Source organism: Xiphophorus maculatus, chromosome 19 (assembly GCF_002775205.1).
Source record: "Xiphophorus maculatus strain JP 163 A chromosome 19, X_maculatus-5.0-male, whole genome shotgun sequence".
Classification (NCBI taxonomy): Eukaryota; Metazoa; Chordata; class Actinopteri; order Cyprinodontiformes; family Poeciliidae; genus Xiphophorus; species Xiphophorus maculatus.
The window spans coordinates 13,630,946-13,650,626 of NC_036461.1; the positions used below are offsets into that span (position 1 = coordinate 13,630,946).

The 19,681-nt window shown below is 37.0% G+C and overlaps 1 protein-coding gene across 1 annotated transcript; it reads right to left on the minus strand.

Moving 5' to 3' along the window:
• Window positions 1-7,874: 7,874 nt before the first annotated feature.
• kcnk5 (potassium two pore domain channel subfamily K member 5) lies at window positions 7,875-18,102 on the minus strand. Its single transcript, XM_005799170.2, has 5 exons — window positions 17,614-18,102; window positions 12,464-12,575; window positions 11,200-11,366; window positions 10,947-11,115; window positions 7,875-10,603 (listed from the first exon to the last, which is right to left on the minus strand). Exons 1-5 carry the CDS (start codon window positions 17,797-17,799, stop codon window positions 9,660-9,662), a joined length of 1,578 nt encoding a protein of 525 aa, XP_005799227.1. The 5' UTR covers window positions 17,800-18,102; the 3' UTR covers window positions 7,875-9,659.
• Between the last annotated feature and the right edge of the window lie 1,579 nt (window positions 18,103-19,681).

Here is a 19,681-nt window from a genome sequence, read left to right on the forward strand (position 1 = left end):
GGTCGAGAAAATGTCTAGAACTCAGTGGTAAATAATAAAAAACAACTTAATTTTGTTTCAGGTCTGAGGTTTCAAAGCTTTTCAAAGTTTTGCCAGGTCCATCGATTATGTTCAGTTACTACTAGAATTAGCTATTAATTAATTCAAAGAATTTTAAATTATTATTATTATTATTATTATTATTATTATTATTATTATTATTATTATTATTATTATTATTATTATTATTATTATTATTATTATTATTATTATTATTATTATTATTATCTACTTTCTTTTCAGACAAATGTAACTGCAACGAGTTCAGTATAGGAGGTTGCCGAGTAGGCCTTCTGTATCTATGAAATGTTTAACAAGAATCAATTTTCAAGTAGCAGTAAGTATGATAACTATTTCTAAGAGAATATCTTGCTTCAAAATTGTACTCGGATAAATATCGCTGAATACACGTGTCCATGGAAACTGAAATGGTTTGCATTTCAGTTCCCATGGACTGAGAGGTTTGCATTTCTCCTCTAGAGGGCGGTAGAACAACAATTTTGCAGACTTGTAAATTCTATTATTTTTGTTTATTTCTTTTTTTACTTTTTTTTTTATAAAAAAGGAATTGAAAAATCGTCTCTGATGATTTACAATTTTATTTTTGCGTACATAAATGTGCAAAACAAAAGAAAATGGTTCTCTCCTGGAAATGTTTGGCTAACTCTGAATTGTTGCAAGTTCACTGGTAGATTGTTTATTTTTCCTGTGCTGATTTTTGTATTTCGAATGTGTTCTTGCTCGGTTTATGCTTTTTGGTGATGCATTTTCAAACCATGCATTTTCATTAAATAGTTTGTCTCAGATTATCAGACATAAGACTAAATATTCTTCTAATATTCAGCTGAAAGACAAGTAGTCTGCCATCCAATCTTGTGCATAGCTCAAATACATGCATTAAGCCATTTGCATTTTATTTGGGACCATTGACCAATAACCAAAAACATATCCTTCAATAAGTTTTTACTTGTTGGATCAAAAGACCAAATTTATTAACTCATGTGCTTTATGATTATCATCACAAATTGAAAATATTTTAAAACTGCAACCATAATTAATGTTAGAGCCTATGCATTCCTGACCAAGCATTACTAATATTACTCCAAATAAATAAATATTAATAATAGTAATGAAATATTATTGTATAATACTGACCATTACATCTACGCAGATCACAGTGACACCGGCTAATTTATTCTTGACTTGACTAGAAACATTTACTTATGCCTCTGTTTATGTTCACAGAGAAAACAAAGTCTTTATATACCAGAGTTCAATTCAAAGCAAAATTCAAAGTAAAAAGAGAAACATGATGGGAAAAAAGTTATTAAAAAACTCAGCCTTTTTCAGAGAACTAGCCACTCAGAAGATTACCTATTGAGACTGTCAAAATTGAGTCGTTAATTAATGAACTCAGTTACACTGTTGCTCAACAGTTTGCTTCACACTTTCATGAACCCAACAATTGTTGTAAGAATCAATTTCTAACTTAATAATGACAAATTGCATGGGTAAATTAAGATAAGAGCCCATATTATTTTGAAAAAGCTAATAAAAATATTTCTTTTGATTTTCCTATTATGCCACACAACAGTGTGACACTGTTTGGAAGGGTTAAAGCGGGGTTTTAAAAATATTTTCAACAAACTTGCTTGTTTGGATAATTCAGTTAATCACTTGAGTCTTGGCAGCAATATTTAATGCCAACTTGTTTTAATGACTACATGCATCTGGAGATGTTGGAGTGCTGTGTCTTATATAATGTTGATCCCATGGTGCCTTACCTAATGGTGCATGATATTTTGTGCAGATGTCTTTGAAGAACACAAAAGAACTCTTCTAATGTGAAGTTTGGACTTCCATAACCCCACAGAGAAGCATATTGCTCTTTGTCATTCAAAGGTCACTGTTACTACTTTCCGTCCTGAGAACCTAATGTTGTAAACATGAGCAGCTGCTTTCGGTATTGTTAAACACTGCTCCACATCTTTCTTTCCCATCCTTTCTTAAAAAAGCAACGGGCAACCTGCCAGTGTATTCCTTATGTATTCATTTACAAACCTACGTAGCTCTCGCATCCAAAGAAAACACACACAAACACACACATGCGCTGAGACCACACAAACACACCCTCTGGGGGGTGCCCAAAAGTTTCCGATCCGGAAGGCCGGACACAGAAACTCAGGAAACAATTGGGTGTCAGAGAGGTCCTTGGGCTCGTCACGTTTCCTCATCCTGTGCCGCTGCTTATTGAACAGTTGGCGTTTCTTCTGTTTTACTGGCCGAGGCAACAACCCTCCATCTGGTTCCCCCTCTTCCTTTGTTGACAAGAAAACGAGTTGGCATGCTTGGTTGCAAGATAGACGCATCACTGGTACACAAAAAGGGATGGCATTGATTTGTTCAAACTTAATGGGAGTTGAAAGACCTTGGGTTTTGTTTTGCAGGTTTCAAGACAAGAAGATGTGACGTCAGAAGGATCCAGGTAGACTAAAAACATACAAGGCCTCATAAAGGTATTTATACCCTTCAACTTTTTCGCAATTTGTTGCATATTGCTCACAATGTTCAATGCACGTATCTTCAATGTACTTGATGTGATAGACCAACATAAACTAGCACATTATTGTGAAGTGACAGAAAAACGATATTTGGGTTTTGGTTGTTTTTTTTTTTTTTTTACAAATAAAACACATTTAGTCTGAGTGTAGTGGAGAGGTCATTTGTTTTCAGCTCTCTTGACTGTGATTGCCTCAAATAAATTCCAGTGCAACCAATTGCTTAGAGAAGCTGCTCAATTAGTAGACAGAATGAAGACCAAATAACCCAGCAGGCGGATCAGGGAGAAAGATGTGGAGATGTTTAAACTACTGGGGTACAGCTTTCCTCCCTATAAGAACAGGCCAAGCAAGAAGAACACTCATCAGGTAATTCAACAGGAGGTGATGAGATTACACAGCTCAGGTGGGAGAAACTATTTGTCATGCACTATACCAGTTTGGCTTTTGGGAAAGTATGGTGAAAAAAACCAAAAACTGTATGTTGAATAAAAAACTAAGAATAAGTCCTGTTTGTGTTGCAGGTCTGAGATATGCAGCAATACAACAGTTATCTCTGCTAAACAGGTTAAATAAACTGTCAGCTTATTTGCTGCTGCATTGGCTGTAAAATGTCTTTATCATTTTAACAAGTAAAATAGCGTATTCTTCCTGTTGACTGTAAAGAGTGCCACACCTAAAAAGATAAGTATTAAAGCTGAAATGACAAAGTCCATGACGACTTTAAACTTTTTGGCGTTCAAAAACACATCAGCATGCAGGTGGTGTGTTAGTGTTGCTTCATATAGCAACACTAACAAACATCTTTAAAATGTGACCACATCTTTTGTGCTTGTATATTTTCACGAGCTGTGTAGGGAAATAATGGGACATGTAGAAGTGACAACTCTGGTTAGATGTGCCCCCCAAAAAAGAGCTTTTTGTCCCACATACAAAACACTGTGTGGAGGAAAATTATCACTGCACACCCTGTCAAGTGAACAGTGCAGACACTCCCCATTGGAAACACATTTGGAGCAAAGCTTTGATGCACCGACAATCAAAAGTAGGAATTTAAAATAAAACCGTCAGGAAGTTTGTTTTTTGGACTATTGTCGCATGTGGTCGTGAGATGATGTTCTCCCTTTGGTTCATGATTACTGGCTGTACTTTCCCGTTCGGCATGTGCGTGCAATATTTCAGCAGCTCATCATACTTTGGCTCAATTTTCCATGTTGTCCCTACGTTGCTGATTTTTCTTCTTTCATGCATGATCTATAATTTATTTGCACCTGTAATTTAAGTTTGCCTTCCCTAATATCCATTTAGTATCTGTGGGGTTTTCCAATATGAAGCCTTATAATCAGTGTTGTACTTGGGGTAACATTGGATCCAAAGTTCACATCCAAATGTTTTATGGCAAATAAAATCTGATCTCTGATCTTGAAGTAACTGCCAGGTCATGTTTGCATGTTAAGGAACTGAACAATTTTTACACAATATTGTAAAGTTAGCAACTTTTATTGCAGTTTTATAGTGATACACAAGATGCTATCACAAAGAAGAGGAGGAACAGTATCTCTAAATCTCTGACCCTGATGCAAATCCTGCAACCAAACAAAATAATCACTGCTGACATGTTAAATTGGTTGGAAATGTTGTGAAGCTGTAGAAACAAGATTCTTTGGTCCTGCTACATCTGTGGCTATTGCAGAATAATATGAGGCCTTTAAAAGCCAGAAAAACAAACGTGTGTCGTTCCCTCTACAAGCTTATTTAAAATAAATATTTCTATCGTCTCTTCGAGTCTGATGACAGAAACTCTCTGAGATTATTTTAAGGTGAAACTAGAGTTGTTTTGAAACTTTCTGTCATTACGGGTCTCATTACAAATATCCATATAAGGTATTCTTTAACAATCGAGGCTCTGGGATTGTTTTACGGGAAGATTTCTAATATTTTGAATGTTTCTTTTAATCTTTCTTTAATCAGGCTTATGCAGAACCTGTCAAGGAGTACACAGCACATTGTCAAAAAAGGTGAAATGACATGGCCCCATGTCCGTAGTACTTCTCTGAAGTACCTTCTTACTCATTTTCAGCATTCAATCTTCTTAGAAGATCATTTGTCCGCCTCTCACATGACAATATTTCTCACTCTGCCTTAGAAAAGTTCTCAGATTCTTTCATTGTGAGAACACCTTTTGTCTCTTTAAATGACTCCACAGATCTTCTGAAAAAATTAAGCTGTGGACTCTGGCAAGGCAATTCCAAACCTTTTCATTTACTGTCAGTCTTTAAATTGAATGATGGTGAGTCAGATTCACTATGATGCCAGTGTCAATCGATAATTCTTGTTGGAAATTCCTGAAAACTCCTTTGGCATGCTGGGGGCCCAGGCACTATTTCTTTTTATATTTACATACACTAAATAAGACTCAGAACCTTATTCCCACTGTCTGATATGAAATCAGACTAAACTTGTCCAGTTTCAGGTCAGCGAAGGAGCAGCCAAAGTGTAAAAGTGTAAATCCTGAGTGGGGGAAAATTAAATGTATTTTCAGAGAAAATCATCCAAAAATACAAGTTCTTAACTGCAGAATTCTTGTAAACTTATGACTCAGAATTTCAAAGTCATTTGATAGTCCCTTGCCTGCACGTAATGGGTCATGCTGCAGAGTGAGGAGAATGAAGATGTCACAGATTTCTGATAAATGTTGTGCCTGGAATCCCACAGTAATAGCAGACGTTCTGGTTTCCACCACATTCAGCACATTTTCAGACCAGGTCCTGTCTTTAGCTTGGCTCAGCAGCCATCAAAATCATCATGAGTTTATTTCTATTGCTAATAGTTTAAAATCTCATGTTGGCTTTAATTTACATATTATTCCCATTCATGTTGCTTGCTACTTTCATTAACTTTTGTTCTAACCCCATGTTTAAACGTGCTGACACTTGAAGGATGAAATTTGGCTATTTTTGTCTTTTAAAGCAAGATAACTAGTAGTTTCCTCCTATTGGTGTGTTTATAAATGGTGAAAAGTTACACTGTAAGTAGTCAAAGGCTCCTTATCATATATCATAAAGTTGTGCACCATATGCTAAAAAAAAGAACAGACAACAAGATAGTGTGAAAAAGAACTGATCTGTTTTTGTTTTTACTTCAGATATTTGTCATGTCATTAAGAGATTGTAATCATTTGCCGTGTGATGTATAAAAATATATGCATCAAGGCTAGAACTCTAAAAATGAACACTTCTAAAAAGAATAATTTCATTTTTGTTCATCATCCAATCAAGAAAAAAAAAGGTCATTATGATCAGGAATGTGCATGCCTTATTATCTGCATACATTAGATCCTTTTGTTCCAAGTAATAATTTGAACTAATATCCAGTTGGTAAGGACACAATTACAGAGTGGAAATATTAATGGGAATGAAATGGAAGCAGGTAAAAGATCAGAAGTTGCTCTGGTACGTTTTTGGAATTTAGTTTACATAAATATTCAAATGAAAAATTTGACTTGAGAGAATACAGTTTTCAGTATCTACACTTGACTTTTTATTTAATAAATACTTCCTAAAAACACAACTATTAATTTTTTTACGGTACTCTTTCATTTCAGGATGCCACTTTAGCAAATACATCTGGATAAAAAAAAAACTGGGGCAGAAGGAGAATTTTTAATATAGGGCTTGGATGTGTCTTCAAGATTGACCTGCAATATCCATAAAGGCAGATAACAATGACTGTCAGTATGACAAAACAGATCAGATGCATTCCAATAATAATATGGGCATAAATTTGAAAGGACATATAATAGGATCTCAAAAATGCAATCATTAACGGTGGATGAACTCATGTTTGAACTTTCAGGTGTTATGTAAATCTGACAGGCCCTCACTTGCGAAATATTTACAGTTTGACCTGTGATTATGTTATTTTCTGAGCAATATTCTAATTCTTCAAATTTAAAAATGCATTTTAATTCATTCCAATGCTAATAGTGGATTGATACAGTGCTGTGCAAAAGTTTCCAGACAGTGCAGTCATGTAACACAAATCTTTGTATTTTATAGAGATTTTGTAAAATAGACAAAAAGTTGCAACACAAAGTTGTCCATAATAACAAAGTAGAAAGAACATTATGGTGGCTGCATTGTATGGATGCTTTTTTCTTTTAGCAGGAAAAGCTAAGCTGTAACCATGCTATAACTGGAACAACTGCTGCACAATACAAAAGTTTGCCACACTTTTAGAAGTCATATGCTCATTAACTCATTTAGTTATTATTGCAATATTTACTTTCTTTTAATCTTAAAAACAAAAGGCTATCCTGTTCTGGTTCTAAAAATTAAATGTCGCGTGCCAACATGAAGACATGACATCCTGACAACTCCAGTGACTTTGTTTAGATGACAATAGTTGCCAAACACAGGCTGTCTGATGTCTTTAGCAGTTACAGCAAATGCTGCCAGAATCAGCAGAAACTAAGTTATTAAGCGTGTTGTCTGAAACTGTTTTCAGATTTTATATAATTTAGAGAATTCAACCAACACCTTTTAGCAAATCTTCATTTTCAAAGTAAAACGGTTGCATAGAAAGGATCATTTGAAATTCCCATAACAGTCATATGGATGCTTTGATTTATAAATCTTTCAGCTTTCAACCCCCACCACAAGTCATGAAGGAAGGATTGTTAATCATGGTTTCATTTTGTTTTGCTGCAGGCATTTTTATTTGCAATTAATTTCACTTGATCTTTTATAGTGTCTCGGCATTCAAACATCTCACTAATACATATCTGATAGGCTGCAGTTACAAAGGGGCCCTTCAGGTGGAGGCAGTTCTAGCCTGTTTAGGGAACACTGGGAGTTCCCTAAAATTGTGGGGAACTCACTTCCCCAGAAGTCCTATCTAATTGCATTTCCACTAGGAAGGCATTTACTTTTTAATTAAATAAATGTTCCAGCATGTTTACCATGACATTTTTTGCATTTTCAAGAACTCTAAGAAAGGCATGCACACTTTCAATGCCATTTCAGCCTATTAAAATCATCTTATTTTCCACTGGTTTTCATTTCCAGATTTGTGTCCTTCTGTGACTAAAATATTTCAAACATTAACTCAGGATGGGCAATAAACAGATTTTAAGATGTGTGCAGAGACTGTTATGCAATATTTTACAGATGGATGAGTTTCTACATGTAAACTTAAGTGAAACTTGGGATATATTAAGCTGCTGTGAAAATGTGCACTAACACCGATTATTGAAACACTGCAAGTAGGACAAAGAAATATTTGATGCAAGTTTATTTTACAAGAAATATACAGTTTTCATGAAAATTATGTACAAACTTACAAATACAAATAATTTAACCATAAAAAATACACAGAACTACACAGACAATTATACTGGAGTTTAACACAATGGAGAGAAAAATATCTAATCTTAGATATAGTTTTTGCAATTCAGTCCAAAGCAGTACCTTGCTGCATAGACAACCAGTGAAAAAAAGATTGTTCACATAAGGGAAACAAAAAATGGTGGGACTGTGTTGAAATTTACCAGAGAAGGAAAAACAAATGACACCATGTGTGAAAAACAACTATTCAGTGAGTTGCTCAGAATACATTCAAAAAGATGTTCCGTTTTGTGCATCCTCTGCTTTGCAGTGGATTTAAGGCTATTCACATAATGAGGCAGTAATATTAGTCAGAATGTGCATTTGACGTGTTCACGTGGAAAATAAAATCAACCCTGAAATATGACCACTTATTACAAGCATCTTGTTCAACAAATTTTAACTGGAATTTGAAAGAAAAAAAAAAAAAAGAAGACTCCTAAAGAATCCCTCATAAGATTGCTGCTTTTAAACCATTCCAACTAACACCATTTTTAATCTTTGTGCAAGACATTGTGTGCAAAAGGCCTGCAAGACTGAAAATTGGAGATGTTTGAGAACTCGGTTTTGTGCTCAAATGACACTTACGGGGAGCACCGATATGAAGGACATACGTCAAGAGTTTATTGATTTGCCACGAGTTAACCTTAGCTGCCTGTCAAGAGCAGCACTTCATTTGTTCACATTGGTGCAAGCCCCACAAAGGCAAACACAAGCAGCAAAGCCACGTCCCAAGCGGGTCTGGCCACAAAGCCAGACCTGCTACTGGCTGGCTCTTGGCCAATATTTACATGGCAAACACAATCAAATCAAAGAATGCTACAGAGACAGCACATAAGAATGTTGTTGCTGTGAAAGCTTTATCCCCTGTTAAGCACAAAAAATTACAAGTGCTGAAGTTGCAAATCTGTCATCTGGGATGCAGACGGCAGCAGGGCAGAAATGGCTAAAAAAAGTGTTCAAGAGGCTCAACTCGGCTTGCATTTTATTACTGTTTATAATAATTTTCTTTCTCGGTTGGTGTAAGGGCTCAGATGGAAGACATCACAGCTGGGTTGCTCATAATATAAACACCAATTTCTGACAAGATCAAGAGCTTACCTTAATAATGAAATGCAGTAAAAAAAAAATTCTTCACCCCTTAATTTTAAGACAAAGGTTTGGCTCAGGTTGTAAAAGCAAGTCTGCCCCGGAGTGGACTTTCATACACCCTGATATGACTGAAATTGTGCAACAGCAGATGCATAAACCCACACGGCAACTCAAAGGCTACACTGTCCTTCATGTTAATAAATATCTTTAAAAGCACCAATATGGTGAAGAGAAATAGTTGAAACTATGGGAAATCAAACCAATTTCCACATATAACTTCAGGCTATGAGCAGGAATAAAAATCACTCACAAACAACTGCTGCTGGTTTGAATATATCAAAATAACGTGATTTTTCTTCAAACTGACTGAAAAACGAAAATCTTTAATTGAGCAGATGTTGATTCCTCATGAGGTTACAACTCGTGCTCTATTGTTCTTTATTGGTGTGGAGTTTGATTGTCCATTTCAAAGTTGATCTCAGATGTTTGATATGCACTTGGATGCTTCACATTGGAATACAAATACTTCCAGCCGACACTAGAGGACCGAAGAGATTTCTCGACCAAGTTGGTCAGCTTTCACAGCTCAAGATTCTGTGTTGTCTTCCTTCGCGTATTCCTCCACGAGCTTCTCATAGGAGTGTCCGTGTTCTGAACCATCACTTGTAAAAATGGACCCGTCGCATTCAGAACTCTGATCCTCCCTGGAGTTTGTTTCGATGTTTTCATCACATGTTGTGATGGAGATTTTTGCCTTAGAGTCATCATCTGCGTCCTCGCCATCCGGCTCCTCCAAGTTACTGCTCAGAAAGTTTTCTTCATCTATGAAAGTTATGTTTGCATTCTGAATGGTTAGAGGATGGTACTCTTTAGAGTCCCATGTCCTCCGACCTCCTGCCCCACAGTCTCCAGCGGCCTTGCTTTCTACATCAACGTCTTTGTCAAGTTGGTTCTCGTACATTTGGTTTTGGTCTCGTTCTGGGTCACCCTCTCCCTGATCTTCTGTTAGTAATAAACCATTATCTGAGCCCAGCAGATAATTTTTGGACTTTGAAAAGACGACAGTAACACGGTCGCTGAAACTGTAGCGTCTCTTTTGGCGTGGTGAACGGTCCAGGCTGAGAATGGTGTTACCATTGAATTCTGGTGCATCATTGCAACTCTTAGAGCGACTTATGTCTTTGGCTTTCTTGCTGGAGTCACTGGTCCTGTGATTACCTTCATTATTACTACCAATCTGCTTTATTAAGTCATTGTACCCCTCCTTCTTCTTGGACAAGAAGCTGAAAATGTTCACATCGTTGGGAGTGGGCGGCAAACGAAGAGAAGCTTTGTGAGATTCTTTGTAATGGCGCATCTCTTCAAGAGACAGCTTGCGCAGCTTGCGACGTTTCTTCAAAGCCTTGTGGGCTTCAATCACCATCCGAACTTTCCAGTTGAAGAACAAGGACAGCCAGGCCAGCCCCAGATAAATCCAGACTTCCACAAAGTAACGGTAGAGAGTTGGATACTCTTTATTTGGCTCCACACCTACAGAAATAGAGAAAATGTTGATATTTCTCTGTGTAACAGGTGAAAAAGAACAAAATGAAGTTAAATTTAAAACTATAAGATTTTTTTTATCTTATGTATGACACGGATTAGTTTTCTCACAGCCATTTCTCAACACTTCCAGTAATGTTCTTAACTTAAGAGCAATTGATCAAAGAAGCCATGAAAGATCAAACCTTACTGAATGTCATTTACAGCCTACACCTTTTAAGGTCTAAAATTAGGGTTACTGTGCTTAGGACATTTTATAGACTTTAAAAAAATAAATAAATAAAAAAAAGAAACTCTAATCTATTTTTTATTGTTTCAGTTATCTCCTCACCTGCAACCAAGTCCCCAAAACCAATTGTGGTCAAGGTGACGAAAGAGAAGTACAACCCTTCGATGTACGTCCAGCCCTCCTGGGACATGAACACAAAAGGTGGAAGGACTAAATGGACCAGCACACCCCAGAGAAGAAAAATGGCTGTGCAGGTAAACTGGGCTTTTCTCTGGAAAATAAAACAAATATTTATATAGGGGGAAAACCAGATGTTTCTTGAAGGATTGAAGAACTAAACATAAAAACAACTTACCAATGAAAACCCCTTTTTGGTTAGAAACTGTCCCAGGTGCTTTGCTCTGCCACCAAAAAACTTGCCCAGCTCACTGATCCAGGTAAGACAAAGGGGCACCCCGAAAAGCCCATAGAAGATGCAAAATACCCGGCCTTCTGAGGTTTTAGGGGCGATGTTTCCATATCCTTTAAAGATTGAAAAAAAAAACCAACCAAAATGAGCTTAAAACAGGAAATTAGACAGATATGTCGAACAGCAGATACCAGAACTCGCAAATCAGATTTTATCATTTAAAAAAAAAAAAAAGAGAGAGAGACAAAAAGCAAAGAATGCATTACATTTATCAGGTGGCAAAAATGCCACGAATTAATAAATAAATGTAGTAAATCCATTCTAGAGAATTGGTTTACCTGTAATAATTTAATGAGCCAATTTCTGAAATAAAACATACATAAAAATTTCAATTCAATAGTCTATCTGCGATGGACTGGCGACCTGTCCAGAGTGTACCCCGCCTCTCGCCTGAAACGTTCGCTGGAGATAGGCTCCAGCACCCCTCCCGAGCCTACTAGGGACAAGGGTGTACAGAAAATTGATGGCTGGATGGATGATAGTCTTACATTTAATTTGGTTTAATTGTCTATAATATATCCATCAGCCCAACCTGTTGATTTTGATGAGAAACACTATAAATCCAAAGTATGCTGTTGAGTGAAACCACAAAGCAATATTAAGATATCAGGAAAAAATGAGCAGGTCTTACATCTTTAAAAATATGATAAAAACTTTAAAGATATTTACGGGATAAAAAAAATAAATAAATCTTGTCATATTTTTTCTACTTCCCACTTCATGATTTGTGGGAAAAACAAGAGAGAAGTGGTTACGCAAAATCTTGTGGCTTTTTTGACCTTCATTCTCCTACAGTTTTTTTTTTTTTAGCATTTTGTGCAAATTAGCTATATTTATCAGACGTTAGTGATTAAATACCTCTCAGGATGGTAAAGCTGCCTCCATTTTTCTTGTAACACACCCATTCTAGCATTCTTTAATATCTCATTGTCCAGTGTAAGCTTGATTTCTCTGTTACACCCCCTTGTGAATTTCTGTCTGAAGCTATAATTGTAAACTACAGTACAAGAGACCCAGGTGCCAATTCAAAATGATGCAAATAACGACAGACAGCATCGGGCGTTGGTGCAAAAAATGTCCTAAAATTGAAATGTAATTTAATCTGCTTCTAAAAAAAACCTGATTGAATTTTAAGATAAATCACACGTACCAATGGTGGTGATGACTGTAGCAGCAAAGATGACAGCATTTGGCCAGTTCCAGTTGTTAAATGTCTTACTGCCAGTTATGGTGACCCCTTGGCCTGCAGCATCAGACACTACCTGAAGACACAAGAAAACAACATTGTTAAGAAACTGCATAGAATAGAATCTTATAGAATTAGATTGAATTACGGTAGACTGAATGAGAGTTGGTTTGTAAACATAACATTATCAACTTTGGCCTTGTAAATAAACATTGGTGAATTTAAAAATTTGAATTCAGCTAAGATCAAAGGAGTCTGATAAATCTGATAAGTGAAGATGTAATTTGTTTTATCATATCCTTCCTGGCTGATTGCATCTCCAGGTAATTAACCAACAGAACCATGGGATGCTGCTTATTTCATCATTAAGAAACAGGAAAGCAAGTGCCACATTCTCTAAACTTTAGTTGCACAATGACAAATGTCAAGAAAGAAATTTCAAGAAAGTTGTCTTCAAAATACCCCATGCATGTCATACTTCCATAACCACAGCTTGAGACGAACAGCTCCTAATCAATCATTCTTGACCATACACGTCCTTGAGCTGCCAAAACAAAAACTGGACTTTCCCCCTCTTGGGAATAAGCAAACACCAGACCATGTGTGTTGGGACAATGCATTGCCCCAAGGTCTCCCTCTCCTGGTGTATTGGTAGCTGAGGAAATGTGCACACATTAGCAAAATTCACATATGCTCCAACATGCTGGAAGAAGCTTGGTTGTTTAATAATAACAGGTCTGTGACATCTCTGCCCTGTAATTACCAGACAAAGGGGAGCAATTCTTTGGCATGAAAAACAAAGCTTCTATGTTGGACTGGTGAGGCTTTGTGTTGATCACATTTATGTCAAGACAGACTGTAAATTAATAAGAATTTGGTGGATTTGCATGTCACAATGGTGTTTGCTTTAGAAATATTCATAAGATAAAATACATTTTGGCATCAGTTAAATGTACACAGATGATGAAGCGATCAGACGTAACTTGAAAGAAAATCCGGGAGTCCATTCAGCACTGTGGAGCAGGTGACATTATATAAACAAGGAGCTAAAGTAAACAGTGATCTGTGTAATGTCATTTGACCTTAAAGTGTTCCAGTTTTAGTATAAATAGTAAAAAAAATCTCACTGGATCCAAGGCTAACACAGCTGTGGAACTTAAAACAACTCAAAATACTGTACAGTAATGATCCAACACAGACCGCATTTTGTGTGGTCTTGATTAAATGCTATTAAATTAAAGGCACTTTTTGTAGGTCCTAGACACCATTTCTTAGGACAATGACTTTTTAATCGTTATCTGTGGTATCCTTGAAATTTAATAAAATAATTTGGAACCAGTTGAGCACATGTGAAATTGACCTTCCAGCTTTATCAGTCCCAACATGTGACTGGCCAGTTGACAACACACACAAACAGAGAATCTCCCACACCAAGGTACTTCCATGTACAACTGGAAAAAATAACTCTTTAGTGAAGATAAAGTGAGCTACTTTCCGTATCAGAAATATTTAATAATGAAGAAGGAGAAAAACGCAGATGTGGGGATCATTCAGACTGCAAAAGAGAGCAGGACCATCGGTGGATAACAGAAAGTTGCTCTTGCTTTCTGTACATGTTGGGTTTTTACTACTGGGAACTATTTGGGAATATCAAACTTAAGTCAAGGATCTAAGTTCCTACAGCATGCGGTTTAGGTAACGCTAGCCATGTATCACATCTGTGGTCTTTCTGTGCTAGTGTGTTTTTAGCTTTGCACCTAATTTTAACCTAATAAGGGAAAGTCAAACATGGTGACACTTTTCTTGCCAGATAAGGAAGTGATGATTGTTGACTTCTTGAGAAAAACTGCTGAATTTATAAAACACAGTGGGGGCTTATGCTGGTAGTCAGTTTGCAGCACTTTAAAAGGAGCTTGTGAGCTGACAGGACAAATACCAACAAGAGGTGCTTCTCTTCATAACAGAGCAGACAAGGGTAAAATGACCACAAAAAGGTCAGGTCATTTCCTCCTCAACAGAAGCGAGGATCCACACACCTTTATAATCTATTTGTGTTGCTCAGAAGGACATCTATATATGGACAAATAAGCAAAAAAAAAAAAGAAAAGAAAACACAGATGCAATTTTTACAATTATGAGAATCGCGTACCAACCGTACTGTGAGTTAACAATATGACTGATTTCCAGAGTATTCAAAGAAAGTTTCAAACCAAAATTGTAAGTAGGATTCTCCTATTTATTCTGCAGATTGGTTTTCTGTCACCCTGACTGACTAATCATCCACTGTCACTCTATGACAGCCTAACACACAGTTGGGGGAGATAAAAATGAAACAAAATATAAAAAAAGGTTACCAAGACAGCTGGTTGCATAGCAAGTTGCTCCAGTTGCTCTGTACTTTTCCACTTCCAACTGCAACGCAGCAGCAGCTGCTTGTAAGATTTACAGAGTTACAAACAAAAGAGTCACTTAAGCTCCTCCATGTCAAGATGAATTAATTCCCATAGTTGGGTTATAAACAGCATCTGAGTGTACACACCATTCAGTGTGCTAACACTAACAATAATCAGGACTATGGCTTCATTGATTAAGAAAGAAAAACCCTTCAGATCTTTTTATTTGATATAATAAAAGAAGAAAGCTGTGAGTGAAAGGACTTCTTAAAACTGAACATCTGTAGTTGCTTTAAATCATGGTACTGGATTAAATTCTTCAATTTTTTTTAAAGACAATCAATACTGTAGTTAAACTAATTAAACTTTAATTACTGCCCAATTTTTCCAGAGGTTTAAAGGAGGAATTGAGAACCTGATTGAAAAGATTAAATGAACACATCCCTTTGGGAGAGCTCTAACAAGTACATTTCTTAAGGGTGGCACCTACATTCATTCTACTTTCAAAATGAGGAAGGATGTATTTTCCTGTTAGAAAACAGCAAGTCAAGATCCAGGTCACAAGACAAAAAGCTCCTCCTGAAAACACTGCACCACTTCTTTCTTGTCTGATCATTCCCCCCATATTTCAGCAACAGGATGTTTTGCCACAAACATGTGATTGTTGGGTGTTGAAATCCTGCTTGACTCCTACTTTTGCAGCAAAATGGTTAAACTGAATTATCTGCCTCATCTCGTGTTTAAAATTAGGGAGGTTAATGAGTCGAAACACAAGCGGAGGTGAAGGGAAAAAAAGTTTAAGGTTGTATTAGAGAAAGTATTTGCTGCCACAGGCTAAATTTCTTTCATTCCCAGCACTGTTTGACAGTCGCTTGAGATGTACCAAGAAATCGTCTGTGATCTAAGAGTTTTTAAAAACACACTATGTTTTTTGTGGTTCATTAAAGATGTGTGTGTGTGAGAGAGCAAGAATTTCAGGGGATAGCAGGAAGATTGAACAAATAGCAGCTAACCAGTTATTCTTTGGAGCTTTTATGTCTGACATGGGTGATAGCTAGATTTAGAAATGTTGGCTAGCTTCTGGAAATTTCAAAGTTAAATATCTACATCCAGGCAGAGGTGTCAAACTCCAGTTCTCTAGAGTCAATGTTCTCTAACTGTTAGATGTTTCTCTGCTTAAGTTCACCAAAGCATATCAGTTGCAGGACACTGGTCCTTCAGGACAGAAGTTTAACTCTTCTGCACAAGGAAATACAAATGGAGACTATTTTTGGGTTGCTGATCACCATTACAAAAATATTTGTGAAAAATGAGGGGGTAAAAAGGGAAAAAAAGGATTCTAGTGTACAACACTAAAGAGGTCTTAATGCTTTACTTGTAGTAGACATAATACCTCTGCCCAGCAGCACCCTCATCGTACTTCATAAACGCCTCTCAAGCACCAACGCTGATGGGCTATAAAACCCAATCTGTGAACTGTGCCCACTGCAAGGATGCCTGTGGTTAATAGTAAACTTCTTGTTAATAAAACAGAGAAGTCTGACTTTTACGAGTGTCGCCTTCCTTGTTGAGCTGCTTTATAAGTTTTAACTGCTTACAAAGTTTCCATCATGGAAATCTAACAACCTCTGCCAAATTACAACAATCTTTAGGGAAACCTAAACCAGCACATTTGCAGCAGGTGTTTTGGCAAATGGCAACCGCTATCTGCACGGCTGTGAAAAAAAACAAAAACAGTGAAATGCCTAATGAGTAACATGATAAGATCTTTTAAATGTGCCATGACTTTATATAGTCCTTTTTACCGTGCATGAGAACTTAGGGTTTTAGTTTCCTCCTTCTTTTGGTTGAGTTTCATAATCAATTGCCAAAATGGGAAATTTCCAAAATTATACGACCAGGTTACTCCGCTGATTTCATTCACAAGCAGATTTGTTATGAATAGGGGGTTGGAGGGGTTCATGGGCATATCCCTTTTCAGTCCCCCACCAGGACACAAAGAGGAGAGGCAGAAGGGGGGATGGGGAGAATAATAAATCCCCCTGACACTGGACCCAAAAAGGGCACACAGGTTTAGACATGTCTCTGGGATTGGAAAATGAAAGGAAAAGGCAACACTTTCCCCAATTAAATTAGTTAAGCTGCAAAGAGCCTGATTAAGAGAAAGATAAATTATTGCCATATTTGAACATCTCAAATAAATGTAAAGTTTGGGGGAAAAAAAAAAAATCATATGTCAACCAAAAGTCATGAAAAAAAAAATCCCTCATAAATTCAGTCCCTGCTGGCTGAAAGACTCCAGCACAGGGCCCACAAAAACCAGAACTAAAACTGTGAGAAGTGTGAACTCCATTGGGTGCTGCAACCTTTCGAACAATGACTCCTCCAGACAAAGGAGAGAAAATTTGCATCAGTCAGCTGAGAGCTGCATGTCATAAATGACTTATCATTCAGCCACAGGGAGATAAGGCAACGTCTAAAAGTTTTAGTGCTCGAGAGAATTCAGGCCTTGAGGCGCCTCTTTGGAGGATATGTTGACCCTCAGCCTCGCACCAGCTCATTCCTCAGGAACTCTGTCAGTTTTCAACCAAAGCTTTACAAACCAGCTGAGACTCATCCTGTGTCACCCCTCTATGAGAGCACGCCCATTCATTTTGTTGCAACCAAGCAGAGATAAGTTATAAACAGCTACTTCTCTGATAACCAATATAAATAACATACCTCTAATATTTTGTCCAGGTCATCTTTGGACAGGCAAGGGTAGTCCTCAAGTATTTTCTCCTTCTGCTTCCTGTACTGCTTCACAGCCTCCTTCCAGTTGGGCTCCTCCAGGACCTGAAATATCGCTGCCCCAATGGAGAGGTAGAAGATGATGGCAGAAGTCAGCAAGGGGCCTTTATCTACCATACTTCTATGCAGTAGAGCGGGGAAAACACAAGAGGAGGGGGTAGATAACAAAGAAAAAGTCGACGTTATGCGAAGCTCATTCTCAGAACCTCTAAAAAGTTGAAGCCCACGAGAGTTTCTCCTTCGTTGCGACAGAGCTGGGAGCAGATAGAGGAGCGCGCGGCAGCTGACAGCATCGGTCTCGAGACAGACAAATAGCGGGGCAAAAAAAAAGTTTAAAAAGCCGGACCGAGCGCGCGTGCCAACTTATTCACTTGTTGCATATGCTCCCACGTGCGCATCCGGCGGCCAAATGCGACCTAAAAGCAGAGAGCAGCAGAGGGTGGAGTGGCGGAGACCCGCCCCAAGCCGAGGGAGGGCAAACACTGCCGGTGCTGCGACTGCTGTGAAGTTTGTGCACAGGTGCACGGTTCGCAGAGACAACAAAAACACACTTAGGTATGTGACACTGCTCTAAGCTGCATCATAATCAAATTAAATAAACTTAGTATAACGAATTTAGATAGAAAACAACTATCTGAACGTTTTCCCTGCCTAAATTCACGTATAGTTATTTATTGTAGAATGTAATAGTGTCTCTTTTTGCCCTAATAATACAATGCGCTTCAATAATGTATCCAGCTATATCAATTATCAGGACTAATAAAATAATATTTGCACCATTAGAAATGAGTTAATATCGTGGTAGATCCAATGGGAGGAGCTGAATAGGCACTGGCCCGGCCTGAAAAACAATTGGCTCCTAAGGTTCTGCTGTTCAGTCAGTCTGGTCAAACTTTTAAAAAGCTAAACATTTCTGCTATTGAAGATGCATTTGTTTCTTCAAGTAAATAAGACAAAAGATAACCCCACTTGAATAATAAAACAACGTTTATTTAGTGGAGAGAAAATCTGACAGGCAGCACCAATCCAAAAAGCTCAACACGCTGGAGTTTCATGGTAAATTTAAAATAATAATAAAACTTGAACAATGAAAGTTTCAAACTGTTAACATTTCTTATAATCAAACGGATGCTGTTTTTTATCTAAAACGAAAAAAAGATGAAAAAGAAAAAAAAATAAGCAAACTCAAAAGGTTGATAAAAATAAACATGTCAGTTTCATTCATCTGTTTATCACATTTTTTATCAGGTTTGTCTTTGCCTTGTTTTACTGTGTGGTTAATTAAAACTTTTAAAATATTTATCTTTTTTACATGGCATTGTTTTCAAATGTATCACTAATGAAATTTAAAGTTTTGTCTATTTGTTTAAGAATTCCAAATATGTTTTTCTATTAGTTTTAACGCTCTCTGGAATTTCCTCATTTACAGCTGCTATTGCTACATTTTGTATTGTGATTGTTTTATAATTATTATTGTTTTATTTACTTAGTTTAAAAGTTTTGGTCAGATCGTTGATTGTTGCTTACAAGCAGATGCCTTAGATCATTTAAAGTATAGTGCGTTACTTGATTGATTGATTAACAGGTTTTAAGAGAGTTTCTCCATCCTGCTGTCTGTCTGTTAAAGATGGAAAATCTCTGCTCTGTTTTTACATATGCACCAGGAAACTCATGCATAAGCTTGAATGCATCCAAATAATTCATTTCTGGTTTACCAGTGTTTTCTGCAGTATTTTAGATGTGAATAGTTACGATAACATCTGCTGGATTCTTGCAGTTTTGACATCTTACACCATCACATGTGCCATGTGTACCAACTGACTTTTCATGAACCCAGACACATCTGACCTGGATTACAAGACAAGGGAAAATTCAATATCGTTCCATAATGTAGAATATTACTCCTCCACCAAACTTTTGGCAAATTGTTCACAGGTTTGTTTTTACGTGTTAAATAAAAGTAGTGGAAGAGTTAGAATGGTTTAAGGTTGAAATAAGA